At 44.5% G+C, this 24,144-nt stretch overlaps 1 protein-coding gene across 2 annotated transcripts in view; it reads left to right on the top strand.

Annotated features, from left to right (window-relative positions):
• Positions 1 to 24,144, top strand: part of KCTD1 (potassium channel tetramerization domain containing 1) — a 97,770-nt gene that overhangs the window by 30,627 nt on the left and 42,999 nt on the right. For both annotated transcript variants that reach the window (XM_080920227.1, XM_080920226.1), the window contains exon 2: positions 22,782 to 22,960. In XM_080920227.1, the coding sequence (XP_080776353.1) occupies positions 22,797 to 22,960 (164 nt within the window). In that variant the 5' untranslated portion in view covers positions 22,782 to 22,796. The remainder of the gene's footprint in view (positions 1 to 22,781; positions 22,961 to 24,144) is intronic.

The raw sequence follows: 24,144 nt of genomic DNA, 5'->3' as shown, positions 1-24,144 counted from the left end.
TTACATTAACTATTACATTTCCTGGGACTCTGTTTCCAGGAAGACCCCACTTCGAGGTTATGACTTCAGTGAGTGAATATTTGAGAGATGTGATTTAAACCATCAGTGCTGATTTAAACAGCAGTCCTATGTGCTAATCCCAGAAAGAACATGCAAGAGAAAAGGGATTTAGTTGAACCTGAGTTGTGGTTCTTTAAGCTTTTTTTTTTTTTCTTTTGGAATTTAGCTTTTTCCATCACTCTTATTAAAGTATGCACTATTTTAAATGGACCAATTTTTGGTAAATGTGCCAGGTATACAGTTCAGTGGATTTTTAAAAATAATATGCCCTAGTCAAGGCATGCATTATTTCTCCCATCATAGGAGCTGCCCCGTCTGTCTGTCCACTGCCATATTCCTGCTCCACTCAAGAACCCACCACCATTGCTAACCTGTGTCACTAAAGCTGTACCTTTCCCTAGAGCTTCATACAGACAAATCCATACTGCATGTGTGCATATATGTGAGTGCATATGTGTGTGAGTGTATGTTTGTAAGTTTATTTGTGTATGTATGAGTATGTCTGTGCATGTGTATATGTGTGTGTATCTCCATGAGTGTGTATGTTTGCGAGTGTATTTGTGTGTGTCTGTGAGTGTATGAGTAACAGCATGTGTGCTTGTATGTGCATATGTGTGTGGGTGCATATGTGTGTTATGTGTGTGTATATGTATGTGAGTGTTTGTATTTTTGTGAGTGTCTTTGTATTTGAGTGTCTGTGCATGTGAGTGTATATGTGTGTATATTTGTGCTAGTGTGTATGTTTGTGAGTATTATTTGTATGTGTGTGTATATATACATGTGTGTGTGTGCCTTTCTGAGTACAAGTGTGCATATGTGCACATGCATGTGGAGGCCAGAAGACAGCATTAGTTGTCCTATAGATGCCGTCAACCCTGTTTATAACTAACTGAGAGCTCACCAAATAGACTAGGCTGGCTGACCAGAGGGCTTCAGGGATATGGTCCTCTCTACCTTCCTAGCTCTAGAATTACAAGCAAGAACTACCATTTGTTTGTTCGCATGCTTGGTTCTAGCTGTCTGTCTATTCGTTCATTCTTTCATTCGTTTATTTATGTTATTTTGTTTTAAACATGTGTTCTCAGAGATCAGAGTCTAGTCCATGTTCTTGCAAGGCAAGCACTTTACTGGCTCAGCTGTGCCCCAACCCTGCCTTTAGTGTGAACTGTGTGTGAGTCACAGGGGTCTAGTTCAAAGCTTCTAATTACCATAAGCCAGCCCTTACAGGTGTGAAGTGCTAGACCACAATCTTCTTTGAAAACAGTTGCTTCTTCACTGTACCCATGACTCTCTATTCAGCACCCCACACCCCATGTCTGCCTGGGAGGGAAGTATTCTTTTCCCTGATCATGAAAGGGACAGTTGATGTTTGCTTGTGGTGTTGTTTTGTTTTTGAGACTGAGTCTGGACCCCAGACTGACCTAGAATTTGTGATCCTCCTGCCTTAGCTCCCAAGTGTAGAGATTATAGGCATGTACCTTACAATTGGCTAACAATTAAATTTCTTACAACATTTAACAATTAAAAACTTTGACTCCTACTATCTAAAAAAATAGTTTTTTAAAAAAAATCATTTCTTTGGGGGACATTAGCCTCTTGGGATATTTGAGTGGTGTCACAAGGTAATTGTAGTGGTTAAATGAGATATTATCACTCTTAGTACCTCCAAAACACTGCCTGTCATAACTGCCACCAGTGGAGTCACAGGGTGGCCCTATGTAAGCCCCAGTGATGCTTTCTGCCAGAGCACTTTGGCTGTTAGGGTTCTGACATTTCTTCCAGCCCCAGGGAGAGATGATTCTGTCCTAACATCACCTCACTGGTTATTAAATAATACTTTCCTAGAGAGGTGGCTCAGTGGTTAAGCACACTGTGTGTGCTCTTCCAGAGGTTGTGAGATCAATGCCCAGCACCCACATGGTGGCTCATAACCATCTATAATGGGATCTGATGCCCTTTTGATACACAGACATTGAGAAAGACAGAACACTCATATATAAACAAACAAATCTTATAAATAGCACTTTTCTCTTTAAAAGAAGGTTTCGGAAGCTGGGTGCACAGCTCAGTAGAGAGAGTGTTTGCCTAACATTCCTGTAGCCTAGGTTTGAGTCCCAGAATCACTTAAATTGGTATGATCGCACCTGCCTATAAACCCGGCACTTAAGAGATTGAGGCAGGAGGCCCAAGAGTGCAAGACTTGTTTATAAAGTTTGAGACCAGTTTAAAATAAAAGAGTCTCTGTGTCCAGAAGTTAAAATGTGTCTTTGGAAGTTAAAATGCAGGTAGCCAGCCCAGCACTGCGACAGGCCAATTAAGACAGGGCTGCTCTTACCTGCTCAGTGTCTTCAGGACCTGCCAAAGTAGAGTAAACTTTCTAGAAGACACAGGTGAGAGGCAGTCATTCTCATCTGGTGTTTAGGACATACTAGAACAGGTATGTGGACTTGTCCAGCACCATTGCCTGGCGCTTATTTCTAGGGTGATTTTGAAGAAAATATTCTTACTTGTTATAGTTTCCTATCCCTTTTCTGCATATCACTTTAGAAATTCATGTGAATTAAGGTCAATTAGCATGTGTGTCGACATCCACTTCAAACTGAAGCGCTACATTATCTTTGTCTCACTCTCAAAGAGGCAATAATTTCTGCTTAAGTGGCAATTAAAAAGTAAGGATTAAACTTAATAACCTCCACAGGGGTATCTGAGGTCTTTTGCTATAGCAGGTCTTTTCAGTCATCAATGATGTGGGTGGGTACCATCCCCTCCGAAGCACGTTTACAAGGTTACAGGGCTCCTCTGTCCCATGGAGCAAAGGTGGAAAGGAATCACTGGGCGTCTGATGCGTTGGGACCCAGCACCCCTCTGGCCACGCACTTCTCAGCCAAACCTCCTCAAACCTCAGTTTCTTTCCCATTTCTTTAGACCTCGAACATCTCTTTCCCAGCCTCACTCTCACCAGCTATTCATCATCAAAATGTTAATATGCAAATTCGGTGTCAGAGCTACTAACCGGGATGTGGTTCTGTGTTGGAGATGAACATTAATTTAGTTAAGTGTATCGTCAGATTTGACGTTGAGGACATACTCATGCTAATTAGAGCAGGTAAAGTGAATCGTCTCCTGCTCGAGCTGTCTCATTAAAACTGAACAGAATTGATTTTGATGCTTTCTTACAGATTTTTAAATTAAGAATAACAAATGGCAGCAATTGGCTTTTACCACAACCCCTTCCCACAAACCCTTCTACATTTTAAGTATGCTAATGTCTTACCTCCTCCTATCTTCCTCTTTATCATCCAACCAAATTGTATTAAGCAACTGAATATAGCTTCACAAAGAATCATAGCCCCCACTGCTTAATTTTTAACATTTGAATAGATATACTTCAAGTACATGGAACAGGATCACAAATGTATTATTAAAATTACAAAATTATTCTGGTGTTGGAATTTGACCCTTAGTTTATATAAGTGGTAGAGTGAGAATTAAATTTTGGGCCATTTTTCTCTAAACGGTGAAGAGCAGACCAGAAAGTTACAGCCATTATTATTAACTTGATTATATTACCTTTTAGCCTAATATGATTAGAGGACCATTGCATTTTCAAGTATAAAGATTGAGAATATTTAAGAATTTGTCTCAAAACACTTTTTCATAACAGTAAAGGAGTGTTGTGTAAGAAGGCAGTTACTATTTGACCATCCCTGGAGCCTTCGCTGTTATTACATGTGTATTTACTGCACAGAAAGGGGACGCTCGAGCTGCTTTATACCAATAACCCCAGCTGGAGGACAGTGGGCTTGAGGCTAGCCTGGGCTGGGCGGCAGGTGTCTCATTTCAAGAAGAGAAGTTATATTCTGTCTTTCTGAGTCATTTCTATTCAAGTGATACTTCTTTACACAGTGACTAGTTAAGGCCATCATTAAGAGCTTTCTGAATACAGGCTAAAAATAATACTTAATAGATTTAGCGTAATTATGTTTTTGTTTTTTAAAGAGAGAGGAAGAGAGAGAGACACACACACAGAGACAGAGAGACTCAGAGTGTGGATATGTACAGAGACCCCTGGAGCTGGGAGCCCCCTGGTTGAGAACTTGGGTTTTGACTGACAAGCCACCTGTGCTGGCCAGTTATGTCAACTTGACACAAGCTATAGTCATTCGAGGGAAGGGAATCTCAACTGAGAAAATGCCTGTAGGGAGGCTCAACCCATTGTAGGTGATGCCATTCCTGGCTGATGGTCCTGGGTTCTATAAGAAAGTAGGCCGAGCAACCTTCTTCATGGCCCCTGCATCAGCTTCTCCTCCAGGTTCCTGCCTTGTTTGAGTTCCTGCTTTGGCTTCCCTCGGTGGAGCAGGATGCTGGATATGTCAGCCAAATAAATCCTTCCCTCCCGAAATTGCTGTTTGGTCATGGCATTACACATAGTAATAGTAACCCTAAGATATCATCGCCCCTGCCCGAACTACGACTGTTAATTAATATACAAATTGTATTTAAACAGCTTTGAGGATGAAGTAAAAGCCAGAAAGAGAATTACTTCAGTACATACATATTTATTTGGGTTTCTGAGAGAGGGTTTTACTTCGTAGTGCTGGGTAACCTGAAACTTGTCCTGTAGCTCAGGATAGCCTGGAACTCTCTCCACCCCTCCTGCCTTGCTCCCCAGGTTCTGGGATGATGGGCATGTCTCCCACCTCTGGTTCTCCTTGTTATTTCTGATGACTATTATCAGAAGCTCATTGGTGCACACTCTACATGAGCTACCAAGGGGCTACCTTTCTATGTGGGTCCCAACAGCATTCTCTGCTGAGTAGAAAATGCTGGGATTACCCAGTTTAGCACCTAGGAGAACAAAGAAGAGAAGGAAGCAAGGCTGGAGGACGTGAGATTGAAGTCTTGAACCCCTCAAACATTGTCATTAATTTAAAAAAAAATGATTATTTGCAAATTTTGAAAGCCAGTATTAAGATGTGACAGATTTTTGCTTTTTTGAGTTACATTCTAGGTACTAAGCAAAAGTTTTCCATGACTTGTTACTTTTGCCTTTGAGGTTATTTAAAGAAATAATAATCATAAAAGCCATGATGATACTGTTGCCTGATGGGAAAACTGTGGTTAAAAAGCACGTGCCCCTCCCCCCAGGGTGTGCTCTGCCTCTGCTCCATGCTGCCTAAGCTTGTCCAAAGCGAAAATGTGAAGCATGGCTGTTAATTCACAGTACTACACCAGAAAATAGTTCGCTCTGCCTTAAGATGGTATCACTTTTATCACAGAGTAAGTGTTCAGTTCCCTGTGGCCTCTCTCAGTCGGGGTACTTAGATACGAGGAGCCTACCGTGCTACATTCTGTTTCTTGAAGCACCTGTCTCTTCCATCCTGGGGTTAATCTTGTGGTTTCCCTCTCGGGCCCTGTTCTCTATATTAAAGTGGTTCTGGCTCTGTGTGGTTACTGAATTCATGACTCAGCGCCTGTGAAGGAAGGCGAATGATGAGGTACCATGACACAGCATCTTTTTAATTCCCTTCTGAAATCCCGCATTAGGTTGCTGCATCCCACAAACAGGTATTTTGTGCCTGCCAAACCCCACTATGTGGTAAAGAGGGTCCAGTAAGCAAAATGCACAGCTTCCTGCCTGGACAACCCCCAGCCTGGTTGACCTCCAGGCATGATTCTGAATAGTGTGTTTCATTGGTGAAGACGCCCTGGGTGAGGAACGGGGAGAAGTTTGGCTCACTTGTTCTGTCTCTGTTGCACAGTGCAGCATCATCAAACCCACGACGCGGTTTGGAAACTCCTCGTCATCCTTTAAAGCAGCACAATATTCAGCTTCCTAATAGTCTGCTCCATCACATATCACTCTGGGCGATTCCTGGGTTAGGGCATGCTGCCAGTCCTTTGTGACACCGTTGGTGTCCTGAGTGTCATTGGTTTCCACATTCTTACTCATTGACCTGTCCACCATGTGATACGGGAACACCACCAGGCTGGAAAGCTAGTCTTTTTGTTTTGATGGGTGGTGTGGAGGCTGAAACAAACCAGAAGGCATTTGAGAGCCACTGCCCTAAAGGACAAAACTCCGTGGTCATTTACTGGAGAAAAGAATCAGAACACTTACTATCGCAGACTCTGACGCAGGTCTGTCAGTGTGACTTGTTCACTGTCCACTGTGCACAGAAAGGAAACAGTGTCTCATGAAGTTCTGGGGAGAGCTGACAGGAAGTGGGGGGCACTCCTCCAGGGGTTCACCACAGCTGTATTTGTCTGTTGCTTCCAACTGGTTCTTCCTTCTACTCCGAAAACATTTCTCTGTCCGTCTGCCCATTGGCAAACTGGGATGATAAACATATCTACCTGATTTTCCAGAAATTTAGGCTTATGCGTTCTTGAGAAGCATCATTCAGACTTGTGAGCAGATGACAGGGGCAAATTCTAAGACCCCGAGGGCCCAGATCTCTCTAGCTGCGCATGACAAAAGCCCACGAACAGGGAACAAAGAAGGGCCCTGCCCTGGAACAAACTCGGGCAGAAGAAAGGGCAGTAGACAGCGACTTCGGGAATCGTTGGTGCGGTCAGTCATCAGGGACAGAGCTTAGCTAGTGGTGGACCGGTCTAGAGTGAAGCCCTGAGTCAGCCGACACCACATACATTGAGCACAGTGATGTACACCCGTAGTCCCAGCATTTTGGAGGTAGAGGCAGGAGACTCAGAAGTTTAAGACGGGCCAGGAAGATGGCTCGGTCAGTAACATGTTTACAGTGTAGGCATGAAGATCTGGGTTCAGATCCTGTCACCTACATAAACACTGCCCCAGGGCCTATGGAGAAGGAGCTGGGGGGCTCGATGGGCAGCTCGTTCAGATAGATAACCTGAGTGAGGAACAATCCAGAAATGTCTAGCCTCTGCTTACGTGTGCATGGGCACATGCACACACACATGCCCTATACCTATGTATACATATACAGATATACAGCAAGAAGTTCAAGTCGTCCTCATTATATACAAGTGCAAGGCTAGCCTAGGATATGTGAGGCTTTGTCTCAAGAAAACACAAATAAAACATAAAACTTGTCTAGCCCAACACACACTCTTCTTCCTGAATCTTCTTTCCCTTTTCCTCAGTTTCCCTTCCCGTCTTTCTCCCTCTCAGTCTTTCCCTTGCTTCATGTCTTTCTTGCTTCCCATTTCTCCTTGCTCTCTCTCCCTGGGATGTCCTGGCCTTTCCCATCTATTTGTGGCTCTTTTTATCTGCAAACAGATTACATTTGACCACCATGCAGTCCTACCATCTTGACATTTTTTTTACTGGCTTGTGACTAAATAACCATGTAATAAAACATAGCTAGAGCTTTTACAAGCTACTACGAAAGACTTTACATTCTGTTATCTCGGGGTGTCAAGGCTCCCTAGTGTGTACAAATGGATGCACTGTCCAGACTCTGGCAGGCAGATACCACCACCTCGACCCCGACAGAGACAGCATGTCTAGGACGGGAGGGATGGGCTCCAACCCTGAAGCCTTGAGCTCTGACTTTAAATCAGTGTCTGCTGCTGGCCTGCAGCCCCCAGTCTACAGATGGCTGCCTTGCTCTTCCTTTTCTGTAAAAAGACCTTCCCATCTCTCAGCCCCCTAATGGCAGAAAGGACAATGGCTAGTCATAGTCTTTGGGCTTCTTGGGTCTTATAACCAACTACTCTGATAAGTCAGGAGGTAAATGGGAGGCATGGTGTTCTCATTTTAACAGTAAATTTTTCTTCCCCATCACACTGATCTTTAAAGACATATTTCAGGGACAATGGCACATGCCTGTAGCCCCCTCTAGTCCCAGTGCTTAGTGGGTAAGGGGAGCACCGTCTAGAATTCAAGGTCATACTCAATTACAGAGGAGGTGAGGCCAGCCTGACTCCAGGAGGCCCTGTGTCCAGAAAGAAGAAAAAGGTTGGTTCATTTTTTAATCATTTTAGTGTTTATTTTAAGCAGTGTTCCCTAGAACACAGATGTCTCCTGTTCAGTGTGAAACTTGTAAAGAATAGCTCATAGCATGCTGAGGGCCAAGGATGATGTCATCGTGTCACTTTCTCCAACCTCGAAGTGCATTCAGCACCATCTCCTAAGCCAGAAGTACCAGAGACCACTGTCCTCTCAAAGTGATCCCTCACATGAGCCCTCTGTTGACACGGGGCAGCAGGGCTGTTGTGAACACAGCTGGGCCTTGCAATTACACCCAGCTGTTGGCAGGAGGAGCCCATCCCTTCACCTCCACGTTTATTTGTGCAATACCAGGTCCCATTTGGAGATGAGTGGCTAAGAATTAGGATGACCCAAGCCAGCAGGAGAAAATAAGCCTGTGTCACCTAAGAGTGAGATCCTAGGAGCACCAGATGCCTCCTATGAGAAGACGTTTGGCAAAGCATACCCACTGGCTGGGACACACGGCCCATTGGATCTACTGTGTAGACATCAACACATCCCTCAGAGGCCCACCGTCCCTGTTTGCATCACCTGTGAGATCACTTGGGAAGATAACTGCTGACTCTGCTTATAGGAACACTTACTTTAGTTTATAAAATTCACTTTGTATTACTAAAGCAGATTTTTTTTTTATTTTGTTGAAGAATTTCAAACAAGCTCCTTCAAGACATCCCTGGGCCTAGGGAGATGGCTCTCTCAGTACAGTGCTTGCCACATGAGTATAAAGGCCTGAGTTCAAATCCCCAGGCTCCACATAAAACCGGGGCATGGTGGCACTAGGGAGTCAAAACCAGGAGGATCCCTGGGAATCAGTGACCAGCCAGATCAGCCAAAGGTCAGGGAGGGACTCTGCTTCAAGCTCTAGGGAGAGCAATTGAGGAAGACACCGGACACACTCTAGTTCCAACACACACGTGCACACATACATGCACTGCGCACACACAAGCACACAGAGTGATCCATGTGTTATTTACTTGACACGGGGTTTTACTGTTTACTCCAGCTTGGTCTCCCAACTCATAAACCTGCTGCGTCAGCTCTCCAAGTGCTGGGATCTCACACACACTCTTGAGATTTTCAAACAATACACGGTCTATACAAACAACACTCCAATACAAGGAAGGCTACCCGGAGAAGACTTTCCAAAGCGAGCATTTTGCACGTCAGACACTATGTCTTATTAGCTGTTTCGACAGCAAGTGAAAGCAAATGCAAAGTAACAACGATTAAAATGTAATCTTGCCCATCAGCTGGAGAAAATAGTGTAGTTGTTGAGAACTCTTTCAGAGTTGGCTTCTTTTCCGTTTGTGCTATTTCGGGAGTGCCTTTCATTTGATTGCCAGTTCTCTATTCCTGCAAAGGAATTTAGAACTCTCATGCTGACCTCCAAAACACATGCTTCCTTGAGATGTTTGAGGCTCAAAGTTTTGTATTATTTTTAAGGTCATAGAGTAGTGAAAATGTAGAACTGGAAAGAGCATCTAAGTCCATCTGCTCCGACTGCATGTATGTGTTATAGAGGGACAGAAGTGAGAGACACCAACCAGCAAGGCCATAGGCAGCACTAGTGACATGGCTCAGGCTGACTCTTAGATACTTCTTCACTGTGTTCTTAGAAAACAGTCCTGGGTTTAGGAATCTTTATCAACAACTGCACCATTAGAGACGCCAACTAGGTTTCCCCTTTCCAAGGAAACTGGGGGCTGGGGATATGGCTCAGTTGTTTGTGTGCTTGTCTTACAGGCTTGAAGACCTGAATTCAATTTCAAGGACACTCATAAGGAGGTTTAGGCATGGTGGAATAGGCATATTATCCCAGAGAATGCCTTCTGACCTACACACACACACACACACACACACACACACACACACACACACCTGCATACTCATGCACCTACACACACAAACACACAAAACAGAATGCACCCATAACACAAAACACAACAATCAAAAAAGTAATTGGGTCAAAGTCAGAAGATTCTTGGGATATGAAAATGCTAAATATAGGTATGCCATATTTTAAAATGACATGCCCTAGATTTATGAAGTGAAGCAAAGTGCATTCTTTTCTATAGCAAAGTATCACTCACCTTCGAAGGGACCCAGGTAAGGGCACCTAGACATGGTCCTCATAGCAGGCATGTCCAGCTATGGGCCATGGGCCACATGTGTCTCAGCATGGCTGTGAACAGGGGCAGACATATTTGGCGATGGCAGCGCTGGTGTCACAAGGTTGGACACACCTGATGTAAAGACTGACAATGTAAAAGGTTTTTATATTCGTATTTATACTCATTGCCACCAAGAATTCACGAGCATGGAGCCATTGTTCAAGTGAACCCTCAACTTCCCGAGGAGTTGAGGGCCACGGCCGTAGCCTAGTGCCAGCACGGTAACCAGCAATCAAGTTCTAAATGAGTAAGGCAATGAACTTTTAATGAATACATAAATTTGTGTGCCTTCATTTTTATTATTTTAATGCAGATAAAGCAAGCAACTGGGCATTAAAAATCTAGCAGGGGATAGGGGTTCTTAGAGACTGAGTTAGGTTTGAGGGAATGCATTTAACTTTTGATATTGACTGGACAAGGGATGGTGGTTGTAGTGGTGGAAAAGGAGGTGGTGGTGGCAGCAGTAGCCTCCCCCCCATGTGGGGGGGGGCAGAAGGCTACTTGGGTTATCACCCTCAGGAACGCCATCTACCTCCTTCGAGACATTGTGCATTCCAGAGAAGACATATTTGGGGACCATTCTTCAGGTGTTATCTGCCTTGGTTTTTGAGACAGGGTCTCTCCCAGGCACAGAATTTGCCAGGTATGCTAAGGTGACTGGCCAGGGAACCTTGGGTATCTGTCTGCCTGTTTCTCCTCAGAACCAGCACCGCGAGCACTCTCTACAAGCCCAGACTTTCTGTGGGGTCTAGAGGATATCTCAGGGCTGCTCATACTTTCAGGGCAAATCCTGTCCACCTAGCCATCTTCCCGTCCCTGCTCAGGAAATGTTTATAGGCATAAGCAGTCACTTCAGTGTCTATTTAGAGGTAGATCTGGCCCACAGAACCAGGAATTGGGTGGTAAAGAGTGACACCTTCCTGTGGTAGAGAAAAGGAATGTGTCCGTGGATGAAAAGGGGTGTCTACTGCCTGGGCCAGCTCCCGCCTCCTTGTGACCAGCAAACAAGCCTGTACTTGCTACAGTCCTTCCTGACAGGCTAACAGAGAGAGTGGATGGTCCAAATGGCAGATCCACGTCTTCTGGAAAATCTAGAGCTCATGGGTAATAGGAGAGTGGCAACCTCACCTCGCTACACAAAGGGCAGCGTGTAAAATATCACAGTAAATTCATTACTAGGTAATTATAGGCTAAGCCACTTGACCTCAGAGTCAACTTTCTTCTCTGTGAAATGGTGATAATGCTTAACATCTCACAGAGGTTTCTGGTTTCAGCCTAGAAGGCCCTCTGTGTTAGACACTGTGCCTCAGCCAAACCCTGTTGCCAGGCAGTTTCCCTCTTAGACTGGCAGAGTCCTGACCCCCAGGATCCTGGGAGATTTTGTCTGACCCTCGACCTCAATCATTCTGCCCTTCCTGGGTCTGAGAGCCTGGAAGGCAGGCAGAACAGACAACCAGATTGGCCTCAAGAGTGTGGGGCACTGTGGGTTTTGCCTCTGGCCTTCAGGATCAAACTAAATAGGCCCTGTGTTTGCTGGATGTGAGCTTACCATGACCCGAGGCCTGCTTGATTTTCCGTTCTGCACATTTCCTCGCTGGCAAGAAAAGAAAGGAGAGAAAGCGGTTTCCCGAGTTCCATTTCTGAGTTTCATCTTGCAGTTTTTTTCTACATTGTTAAAATCTCTGTTATGAAGGTAGGCTATAGCACGTGCTGACAGCCTTCCCAAACAAGAGAAATAGCAGCCTGACTTCTTCCTCTTTTCAAAATAAGATTTAAGAAAAATATTTCAAAAGTGACAACTGTTAATGTTCTTGTACTATTGATATTTTCAAGAGGCCAGTGGATACCTTAAGCCAGTGTAGTGAGTGGATTCCAATCACGAGGCCTGAGTTCTAGTTTAAAAATCTAGGTGCATTCTCTTGCAGCCTCACTGTTGGGGAGGTGGAAATGGGCAAGGCCCCCGGCCAGCCAGTCTGCACCGACTTGGTGGGTTTCAGGCTTGTACAAAGTGTCTGAAAAAATATGGTGAGTACACCTGAGGAAGGTCAGCCTGGCTCTGGTCTCCCACACATGTACACGCAGGTTCATATGTACTCACACATGTTTCTCTATTCATGAACATGTACACACATACATGATAGACTTTTTTAAAAAGCTCATAACATCACCACCTATTTGCAAACTTGTAATGTTTGATGCAGTAATTTCTGGGGTTTTCTTGTTCATGTTCTTTAGACAAACAAACAAACAAGACAGGCTTTTTCTCTAAAACTATTGTCTCATGGCCCATTCTGTCAGCCTAATGATGCATTTGTACTTGTAAACACTTAATATACAAGATAGAGCTGTACATTTACATACTGTACTTAAATATATTATAAATATGCAATCAATCTAATTTTAAAACTACTTAACCACCTAAGTCCATCAATATGTTGGTTTTTTTTTCTCAAGTTCATTTTTCTTTTGAAAAAGAAAAGAGAACTATTGGTCATTCTTCCCATGGTTCCAGCATGGAAATTTAATAATGGAGCTTTTTAGATACGTCTTCCATTATTCCAGAGGAAAAGAGAAAGGCGCACTGAGAGCGTTTGCTCCCTTTCTGCTACAGAGTCTGCGTTGTCACCCCAAACAGCAGTGACCCACATCCTGAGCCCTATGAGAAAAGCAACATGCCATGGCCTCAGCTTAGAACAGACCTGCATACTCCTGTAACGACTAAGAGGGAACCGCACACTCGTGCCATGGGCTAGAGGTCATTAAAGAAGAGTTTGAAGTACATCCTGTTTTTCATTTGTTTATTTCAGTGAAATTAAGATTTTATCCAGAAAAGAAAAATGCAGCGGCAAGGCCATTTGTATCCAGGAGCCTGCCTGGTCGGCTTCATTGTGGTCACACTCTGCAGTATGTAAGTGTGTGCTTAGCATCTCTGTTTGTGTCCACTCCTGCTTCCTCTTCCTCCACACCCACGCCTCAGCCTTCTCCCTGTCCTGCATCAGACACGTTAACAAGCGTGGTCCGCAGAGGGCCGGGGCAGCTGGTGACTGCTTTGCCGTGTTCATTGTGTGCAGCAGGGAAAAAGGACACAGTACATCCACCTGAGATGGTTGCCCTCATGGGAAATGATACACTGTCTTCACAGAGCCCTATACATCCTACAGACTTAAAATTGCTCACTGTCCTTAATAAATGTCAGCACTATGTGACCGGCTGTTCTGCAGTGCTGTCTAGGGAGGGAGAGAAGGGACATCTGTATGCGCCAGGACAGGTTGTGACAATACTTTTCACCTTCCTTTGACTCTTTGGGGTGCAATATGGAAGGTGCTGCCATTTGTCCCCTTCTCTCTCATCTTCCGTCATGGTTCAGGTTTTTGAGACATGACTTCATGGATTCCAGTCTGGTCTCTAACTCTCTGTATAGCTGATGGTGACCCTGAGCTCCGAATCCTCCTGCATCTGGCTTCTGAGTGCTGAGTTACAGTGTTGCCACACCTAGCTGACAGCAGTGATAGAAAGAGACTGGAGGCTTTACAAGAGCTAGTCAAGAACTGAGCTACATCGCCAGTTCACTCTCTCTGTCCCCCTCTCTTCCTTTTCCCTTCCTCCCTCCCTCCTCCCTCTCTCTGTCACACACACACACACACACACACACACACAGAGAGAGAGAGAGAGAGAGAGCTATTCACTCATTCATTCAGTAACCCAACCTGGCCCAGAGCTCATACCTTGTACCCCAGTCTAGCCTTGAGCTTATGGCAATCCTCCTGCTTCAGCCTTCCCAGTGCTGGAATTACAGGCAAGCTTCTCTTGCCGTCTCCACTGATTCACCTTCTCTAAAAGGTTGGAGGGTTTATCTCTATTGATCTCAGAGAGGCAGCCAGAAGCAGATGGTTTGGTGATTTCCCCGGGTCCATGCAAAGCACAAATGAGGCCGAGCCTCACCCAGGTCCTCAGATTCCGGACATGTGTGTTCTTTCTCTTCACACTAAATATACCATATCCATGGAACTTTGCAGACATAGGAAGTTTTGAAGATGGTCTTAAAAATAATGCAATTCATTACAATTTGGGGATAGAAATATGTTTCGACTATAGTCTACACTTCTGGTTGCACTAGTCTGGGGTTTGACGTTCAAGTGGTGGAGGTTCTGGTAATGAGTTGCAAAGGCAATCCTGAGGTTCTTACGATGTGTGGAATCAGACTGAACAGGCTCAGGGTGGGGCTGGAGACACTGTCAGTGGTTAAGAACGCAGTCTGCTCTTGCAGACAACCTAAGTTCAGTTCCCAACACCCACACCACCTGTAACTTCAGCTCCTATGGATGGCAGGCCCTGGGAAAGCAATTTTCTGCCTCCCTTATTTCAGACATCCTGATGGACATTCATAGCATGCAAACTATAAACAAAGCCTCATAGGCCGGATCTGTTCTTTGTCGTGGAAATCTGTGCTCGACTTGGGTGTGTTGCTTCAGGAATGACACAGTTCTATGGGACTTTTCTGGCCTTCACAGGCACTGTACTCACATGCATGCTTACACACACACACACACACACACACACACACACACACACATTCACACAATTAAAAATAAAAATAAAATATTAAAAATTAATAAAACGGGCTGTAAGTATTTGTAGTAGCTCATGTAAGTGAGATTTTTTTTACATGAAATTTGGATGCTCAGAAAAATTTTGGGAACTACATCCACATTATCTTCCAGATGGTTGAGACTGACAGAAACTGCCCTTCAAGTAGCTGATGAAGCTCATCATCAAAGTTGAATTGCTCTGGCGTTTGTTGGCCTTTAAAAAAAAATTAGATAAAAATCAATGAAGAGGAGTTTGGTTTTGTGTTGTTCTTGTTGTTTCTCTGGGCTCGAGCTCATCCTGTTATTTATTTAAAGTCACTAGAAAGCAGAGCTTAGCAGATAAGAGATGTCTGGTCACAGGGCTTAAGAGTAAGAACCGGAGGCTTCCTTCAGTTCACCAGTGCTGTTTGAGACTCTTGCTGTAAGATTAAGGAATGATGCCTGGCAAAGTGACAATTTTAACAAGCATCATTGTGAGTCCCATAGAACTGTGTCATTCCTGAAGCAACACACCCAAGTCGAACACAGATTTCCATGACAAAGAATATGTCCGGACTATGAGGCTTTGGTTATAGTTTGCATGCTAGGAATGTCCATCAGGATGTCTGAAATAAGAGAGAGGTGAGGTATATTTGTGTGTGTTTGTGCATGTGTTTGATTAGAGGTGTGTGTGTGTGTGTGTGTGTGTGTGTGTGTGTGCATACGTGTGATTAGAGGTGTGTGTGTGTTGTTAGATATGTGTGAGAGAGAGGCAGGAAGGAGGGAGAAAGACAGGGACAGACAGAGAGACCGATTGATTTACAAATCTTAGTAGAAACTTCTAGAAAGGTTCTAATCTATATTCAGTTTCTTTTCCTGTCTTATTGTACAATATAAATTAAAATATAAAATAGCGCAAGTGTGTTTTCCCTTCATGTGCCTCTCTAGAGCTGTCCTTGGGAAACCTGTCTCTTTCCCTGGTGAAAGCTGATAGAGTCCAACTTGAAAGTGAGCTCAACGTGACAGGGGCAAGCATTCTTTACTGATAAAGTCATTAAAACTTTCGGTTTAAACTTCAGCGCATTTGTTTGAGGCAGTGCCCTCAGGGCTCCTATTTGAACAGCACACAGCCAGGTTAGACTGAAAAGACAAATTTTTCATTATCTTCTCTGGGAAGGTGCCTGAAGTGAGATCCCTTGAAGGATTCTTCCCCCAATCAGTGCTGGGTAGGTGAGATGAGCATTTGGGGGCCTAGGAGGCAGGGAGGGAGGCAGCTGGGAAATAGAATGGAGAGATAAACCAATTGGCCTGGGAAGTCTGTGGGCCAGATATGGACAAGGGAGGAATTAGAAATAGTCCCAGAGGGCTGCTTCTTGCCAGAGTGTTTAGTTAGATCCATCAAATTCTGTGAAATAATAGACACCTTTTTACCCACCCCACAGTTAGCAGTGGACCCCCAGGCCTCTCCCCTGGGGACTGCTACTCCATCCCTGAGCTACATCTCCACTGATTGTTGATTGTTTGGTAGGTGTGGTTTTAGGCATCCCACTGAAATACAAGTATTTGATCAACAGAGTTTTGAGTAGAGTAGGTTTCCTTAGAGATTGTATTTGGTTTAATTTACCACATTTGACTGGAGTTTAGAATAAAGAACAAGGCCTTGAGTACACATATATCTTAGGTGTACCTGTGCGACACCCTGATTAACAGAACTTTCTAGCTCTCCCCTCTGTTTCCAGAGAAAGGCCTCCCGAGACCACCAGTATGTTGACCTCTGTCTTCACAGAGGCGCCCTGCCTGTCTGCCTGTGGCTTCCTGCGGACAGACACACACCGTGTGCTCTTGTGTGTCTGTTGACCTTCTGTCTGACCCAGACAGGCTCATTCTTCCCTCATTTTTCTCTCTTTACGGAGTTTTTCTTTTCCTTTTGCTTTCTGTCATAATGTCAATAAAGAAGGCAGAAAAGCTGTTGGGAAAAACAAGGAGAGTATGCTGGGGCCTGTACTCCTTCCTGTACTTGATTGAAAAAACTCCCGTTTGGAAGATCTCGAGTTCCAGGCTCACGCTAGGCTGGTCTCAAAAGCCAAAGACAACAGATGGCAACTGAGGGACCCAAGTGGAAGCACAATACAGAAAGGCAGCCAGCATGAAGCCTGTGTTCACTTCTCTGCCTGCAACGAAAACTTTAGATGCGTCATGAATTGCTCTTCCAATGTAGTAATAAAAAGTCAAGCTCACAATACTCTGTCATCCACGATGATAGCCACTGTCTACAGGGGACATTTAAAATAAAGTTCAAATGAATTCAAAGACATTACAATTTAAACTTCAGAAGCTGGGAAGGGTGATAAAAACCTGTAATCCTAGCACTCAGGAGGCTGAGGCTGGACGATCAGGAGTTCAAGCCCAGATGTTGCTACATGGTGAGTTCAAGGTCAGTCTGAGCTCCGTGAGGTCCTGTCTCTACAACAACCAATAAATAATTATCCATTTGGTATGGGACAAACCTCAGATGCTCAGCTATGGCCGTCAGGTTCCACACTGAACAGTAACCCCACTGCTCCAGACCATTCCATCAAGTCCAGAGAGCAAACTGTTAGTTCCCTGCCTCTTCCTCATCCCCATTTCCAGGTATAAGGATGTTTTATTGAAAAAAACAATTTGAAGGATGAGACACATCAGTGATTAAAACCTGGTGTAATGAAATTACAACTCCTAATGTGTGTTTTTCCCTCTTTAGAGCCTCAGTGCAACTCTTCAGAGCTCTCCTGCTAGTGAACCAGTGCGTGTCCACATCTTAAACACTCGGGCTCAGTTCATGCTGCCTCTAGGACCTTTCCTCCGTTCCATCCAAGCCTACTCCAGGGTTAAATGATTCTTTGTGATGCTTCATGTCATCTGGGCTTCTTCCCTAGTCACAGTCCCTTGCTGATTTTTCCCAGAGATCCACAGTCCGGGGCTAGCCTTCCTCAGACTTCACTGTGTTGTCTAGCACCTGGTTCCATCCCTGACACATAGAAGATGCCAATTAATAGCAAGGAAGGAAGGAAAGGGGTGTAGGCCACAGGACAGAACACTGGCTTTGTAGCTTAGAGTGGGCTAAGCTCCAGAAAGATGTTTTTAGAAACAGTTTTCTGTGTGATCAGCTTTCAGAACATGCTTTCATGCCCTGAGTTCATCTTTCGGTTTCTGGGGAGACACAGCGGTTATGTGGTAGGTAAGGTCAGCTCTAAGTGTTCAGTGTCTACAGAAAGAGGAGGAAGCTTCCATTGTCCCTGGCCACCTCCCTGGGAGCTGGGGACAGGACTCAGCGAGTAAAGTGCTTGCCTTGCAAGCCTGAGGTCCCAAGTTTGAATCCCCTGAGCCCACTTGAGGAAAGATTGTGCAGACACACGTTCATAAGGCTGAGACGCACGCAGCCCTGGGGCTCACCTGCACCTGGCTGCGCCTGGCCAGCAAGCCTACCTGGCAAGTTCCAAATGCATGAGAGAGTTTGTCTCAAAAAGCAAAGTGTAAGGTGTCCACGGAACCCCAGGGTGGCCTCTGGCTTCTCCATGCATTTGCACACTTGTACATGAACACGAATACAAAAAGAAAAAGTTAAAGATCTTATTGAATGGAGCAGGTGCTGGACGCCAGATGCATTGGGATGGGGCAAGAGTCTAGGAGAAAAGCCAGGAAGGTTCAGAAGACCAATCCTACTCCTTACCCTTTAGGACTGAGCCCTGCCCCCACCCTGTGTCCAGCTGCAGAAATGCTGGTTTCATTTTAAATTTAGCAGTGGGCACCCACTTGTGATTTCCATTATAAATGGTAGATAACCGGAGAAGTTTGGAACCCTTAACCATTCAGTTATGCTTTGAATTTTTCCTTCTATGCAGACCTGGCAGTTAGAGCGGTACTGAATGAGGTCACAGTCTAACTACAGTATTAACCCTGCAAATCTGTTCATTTCTGCCCGAGCCTCAGGCAGGATATAGAATGTGTCCAATTGAAGAACTATTACAGACTCTGCAGTGCTGGGATGGTCTGAATTGTAACAGGTGTGTGAGAGTGTGTGGATGTGTGTCACTTTCTAATAGGAAGCCACATAGTAGGTTTCTCCTAAAAGTGGTTTCTTATTACTTTGTGAGATGTATGGGTGTGATGTGTGTGTGTGGGGGGGTATTTCTTACTTTGTGAGATGTATGGGTGTGATGTGTGTGGGGGGGGTATGATACCTGCACGTGTGTGAGTCTGTGAATGTGTGCATATGCAAGTCACAGCAGCATGTGGAAACCAGAGGGCAACTGTGGACTTGGACCTCTACCTTCAGCCTCCTTTGAGGCAGGGAGGGTCCCTATGCTGGCTAGGTTTGTGTCGGCTGGACACAGGGAACAGGAGCAGGAGAAGACACCTTAATTGAGAAGACGCCTGGATGAGATTGGGCTGCAGGTAAGCCTGTGAGGCATTTTCTTAATTAGTAATTAATGTGGGAAGGTCCAGCCCATTGTGAGTAGGGCTGCCCCTGGGCTGGTAGGCCTGTGTTCTTTCTCCATGGCCTCTGCTTCAATGCATGCTTTCAGGTTCCTGCTGTGGCTTCCTTTACTGGTACTCCACAATGTGGAAATATAAAGCAAACTAACGCTGTCCTCCTCAACCTGCTTTTGGTCATGATGTCTCGCTAAGACAGAAATTGGTACCAGGATAGTGGGGTACTGCTGTGACAGACATGACTGTGTTGTTCTGGGAGGACCGTGGAAGGACTTTGGAACGTTGGGCTAGAGGAGCCATTGAGTGTTGATAGCTCAGAGAGCTGTTGTGAAGGAGCTTGGAAGATAAGAATGTTGAGATCACTGTACGATGGAGGCCTGGCTTGTGAAGGTTCAGAGGGAAGCAAAGACTCTGCCAGGCTATTTGTGGGAAAACCTGTGGTATCAGGTCATCTGGAGCTGAAGAAATGGCTACGGTTAATACAAGACCAGACCACTTCAGTAAAATCTTCGCTTTTTTGGGACAATGGATGCTGGTCAACTGGCCCTAAAGAATCAGCTGTGATCAAGAAGAGACTGACGTGGTTGCCATGAAGTCTTCTGGGAAGCGTTTCCTCAGGGTCACACACAGATACCGTGTTCCAGAGGTGGATAAGATTATACCTCCGACAGGCAGCTGAAAGTCACCCAGGTGGTACTGGATTTGAAGACTCGAAGGCATCATGGAGAACAGCTGAGGCCTGGCACTGTGTGGCAGGACTGGGGTCCCCGAGGAGAGCCCAGGAGAGGATATTGGTGAAAGTGCAGCCCAGTCAGCAAGAGACCCCAGCATTGTAGAGATACGATGGGATGACCAGCAGCAGCTGTGGCGTGCACACAGCAGCCAGAGCCCAGAACAAGCTGTGTGAACTGCAGAGGGTGGAGCCAGAGAAGTGCTCCAAACCCTTGGAAGGAGGTCGGAAGATTGGGAGTGGATCCCAGACATTGGACATTGAATTATTTGCACACTTGGAATTTTATTTTGCTTTGATTGTGATTGTGCCCTGGTTCTTTCTTCTTGAAATAAAAAATACATTTTATTTTATTTGTTTTTTTATTTATTTATTTTTATTTTATAGAGGCCCACAATTAAAAAGTTGATGGGACTTTTTAAGTTTGAAAATGTTTTACATTGTGATGTCAATATTAATGTGCAGTCTTGGGGATGAAGAGGAGCAGGAAAGGTTGTGTATCAAATTAACGAGGAGTCAGTTGTGCTGGATTTACATCAACTTGACACAAGTTAAAGTCATCTGAGAGAAGGAGGCCTCAATTGAGGAAAAGCCTCCATAAGACTGGGCTGCAGGCAGGTCTGTAGAGCATTTGTTGATGGGGACTGGGGTGCTCTGCCCTTTGGGGACTGGTGGTCCTGGCTGCTCTTAGAAAGCAGGCTGAGCGAGCCATGGAGAGCAAGCCTATAAGCAGCATCCTCCATGGCCTGTGTCATCTCTTGCCTCCAGGTCCCTGTCCTTTATGAGTTCCTGTCCTGACTTCCTTCCGTGATTTACTGTTTAAGCCAAATGAACCCTTTCCTCTCCAACTTCCTTTTTTGGTCAAGGTGTTCATCACAGCAAGAGTAAGGCTACCTAGGACAGGTCTTTTGTTGGTTGGTTCATACCCAGGCTAGCTCACGCAAAGCCTCCTGGACTTTGTTCTCTTCAGCAGACAGTAGGAACACTGGGATTTCAGGCTTGGGATACCAGAGCAGACTGTATGAATTCTAATGGCATCCCTCAAATGTACACAGCTAGCAGCTTATTTACTGCCTTTCCATAGGCCTTGATCACAGGGTGAAGTATGTTTTCTGTCTCCCGGAACTGCAGTTCCTGCTTCTGGCACTTTTTAATCTTAATATGTTCTGCCATCTGCATTTTTTGTTTGGTTTTTTCCTCTCTAACTAATAACACTTTCAGATCCCTTTTCCTTATGTGTTCCAAGCACCCTTTGTTTTCTTAATTTCTATTTTGCATTATTGAAAAATACAATGAAGAATACTCCAGTGAGTACCCATGAATTTGCCACCTGATTTAGGAGCAGAGAAATGAACTATCTCCAAGTGACAGTTTCTGGGCTCTGTTTCATGTACCATGCAGAAGGGCACCACACAGATGGTAAACGTTTTGTGAAGGCACCATCACTCCCCTGTTCTTAGTGACTGCCTGGGAAAGCAAGCCAAGTCGCAGTCTTGCTCGGACTCGTGGTTTCACTAAGAGCTCTACCAGCTGAGCTCCAGGTAGCTCCTCAAGCTGTTCCAGGATCAACAAACTTATGACGTTTGCAAATATATATTTTATCATGTTGTACTTCAAGACTAAGCCACTTCTGAGATCTCCAACGGAGCCGTTTTTTCAGAATCATCTTGGAATATCCAGCCCTACTTTTGTCATTCACTGTGAGTGTGTTTGAAAACAGTCTCTGGCTAAGTTACAGAGGGTGTGTGTGTGTGTGTGTGTGTGTGTGTGTGTGTGTGTGTGTGTGTGTGTGTGTGTGTGGTCAGTCTTACAGAATGCTCTTTTAGTTTTGTCCTCAACTGATCACCAATTACATCATCAGACTGATGACTCTAAATAGCTGGCCCTTGAGGAGTGCCAGAAACTTGACGTAACTTGCCTGCGGTTGGGAGTCACCCACAGTGATTAAGCATTTATGGCTGTACCGGGGGATGACTGGCCTCCTCTCCGTTCTTGAGAGTATAGTTCCTTGAGCATGTCCCTGGGCAGCCGCATGCCGCCCTCATCCTGCTCTGTTTGCTACAGCACACTTTCTGCTGCTCTGACTACACATTGTGGTGGCAACATCTGCCTCATCCTCACCTAGGAAGCCTGATCTCTTCAGAAGTCACGAGCACAGCACAGAAGCTGGACTGTGGTCCTCAAGCACATATTTATCACCTGAGGGTTCTGTTGTTTGAAGCATCCCAGAGTCACAGACCTCAAGGGAAAGAACTGGGAATCTTTTTTTTTTTTTTTTAAATCTATTGACTGATAAACCTGTGGAGCCTCTTTGAACAGTTGACAGAACTGTACAACATTCTCTTTAGTGGTTCACAACTAGAACCGTAGGAAACTGTCTTACAGAGCACACATGGTGAAAGATCTGCTCTGCTTTCTTGTGCATAGCAATGAGGAAGTTTCCAAAGACGAGTATAAACCACACATATTTTATTTGGGTGTGTATTGTTTTAAGCACTGATTATCTTTTCATTTGAAATGAATAGAATTTCTCCACACGCCACTTGTTATTTGCATAATGTGGAAATTTATTTGTATAATGCGCCTTGAGAGTCATCAGAACTGGATGCTGAGCATGTGAAGCTTTTTCTCTTTGTTGCCAGGTTTGTTTTGCTAATAAATCATTAGAGCAAAATTGAAGAGAATCTGCTGTTTTCCAGCTCTTATTGCAGCTGATCACATCGGCACTCACTTTTTTCTTATGACCTGTTTTCCAGTTACAGTGACAACAGAAACCATATCTCAATGTGCTTCTCTCTCTGTAGGACAGCCGGCCCAATATGTCAAGACCTCTGATCACTAGATCCCCTGCATCGCCACTGAACAACCAAGGCATTCCAACTCCAGCGCAGCTCACCAAATCCAATGCACCCGTCCACATCGATGTGGGTGGTCACATGTACACCAGCAGCCTGGCCACCCTCACCAAATACCCTGAATCAAGGTAACTGCAGCAGTGATGTCGTTCCCACAAGTGCATGCATGGGATGATCAGAAGAACAGTGTGGCCTGGCCACTGCCCAGTGTAGAAGATAACCTACCGAGGTGCTCAGGGCCATGGTTGTCTGGTGGAGCACATGTCCGGATGTCACATTTTGAGTGGCATGCAATATATACCTGTAATTCCGTTATTCAGGAATCCAAGGGAGAAGGATCATGAATTCAGAGCAAGCTGGGGCTACAAAATGAGTTTAAGGAGAGCCAGGACTATAGAATAAAACCCAATCTAAAAATGATGCAAGCAAGGTGAAATTAATAATAATAATAATAATAATAATAATAATAATAATAATAATAAATACATAAGTCCTCAGTTCAAACTCATGTCAAGGTAGAAGGAAAGGATCCAGAGGGTTGTTTTCTTAGGTTTCATGTGTACACCATGGCATGCATGGGCTGACATGCATACGCACACACACACACATATACACACACATACACACACATACATATACACACACATATACACATACACACACATACACACACATATACACACACATACACACATATACACACATACACATATACACACACATACACACATATACACACATACACATACATACACACACATACATATACATATACACACATACACATACATACACACACATACACACACATACATATACATACACATACACACATACATACATATACACACACATACACACATATACACACACACATATACACACACATACATATACATACACATACACACATATACACATACACACACATATACACACACATATACACACACATACACACACATACATATACATACACATACACACATATACACATACACACACATATACACACACATATACACACATACACACACATACATATACACACACACACATACACACATATACACACATACACACACATACATATACATACACATACACACATATACACACATACACACATACATATACACACACACACATACACACATATACACACATACACACACATATATATACACACACACATAGACACATATACAGAGAGACAGAAACAGACAGAAAGAGAGAGGGGTGGAGAGAAAGAAAAAAAATGTTTGCAGTCTAAATAGGAGAAACTGAATAAGAATCCTAGTTACTGTAAAGA

The sequence above is a fragment of the Micromys minutus genome (assembly GCF_963924665.1).
Source record: "Micromys minutus genome assembly, chromosome: 8".
NCBI lineage: Eukaryota > Metazoa > Chordata > Mammalia > Rodentia > Muridae > Micromys > Micromys minutus.
Note: the sequence above shows the minus strand (reverse complement) of the source record. Positions and strands in the feature narration are given on the sequence as shown.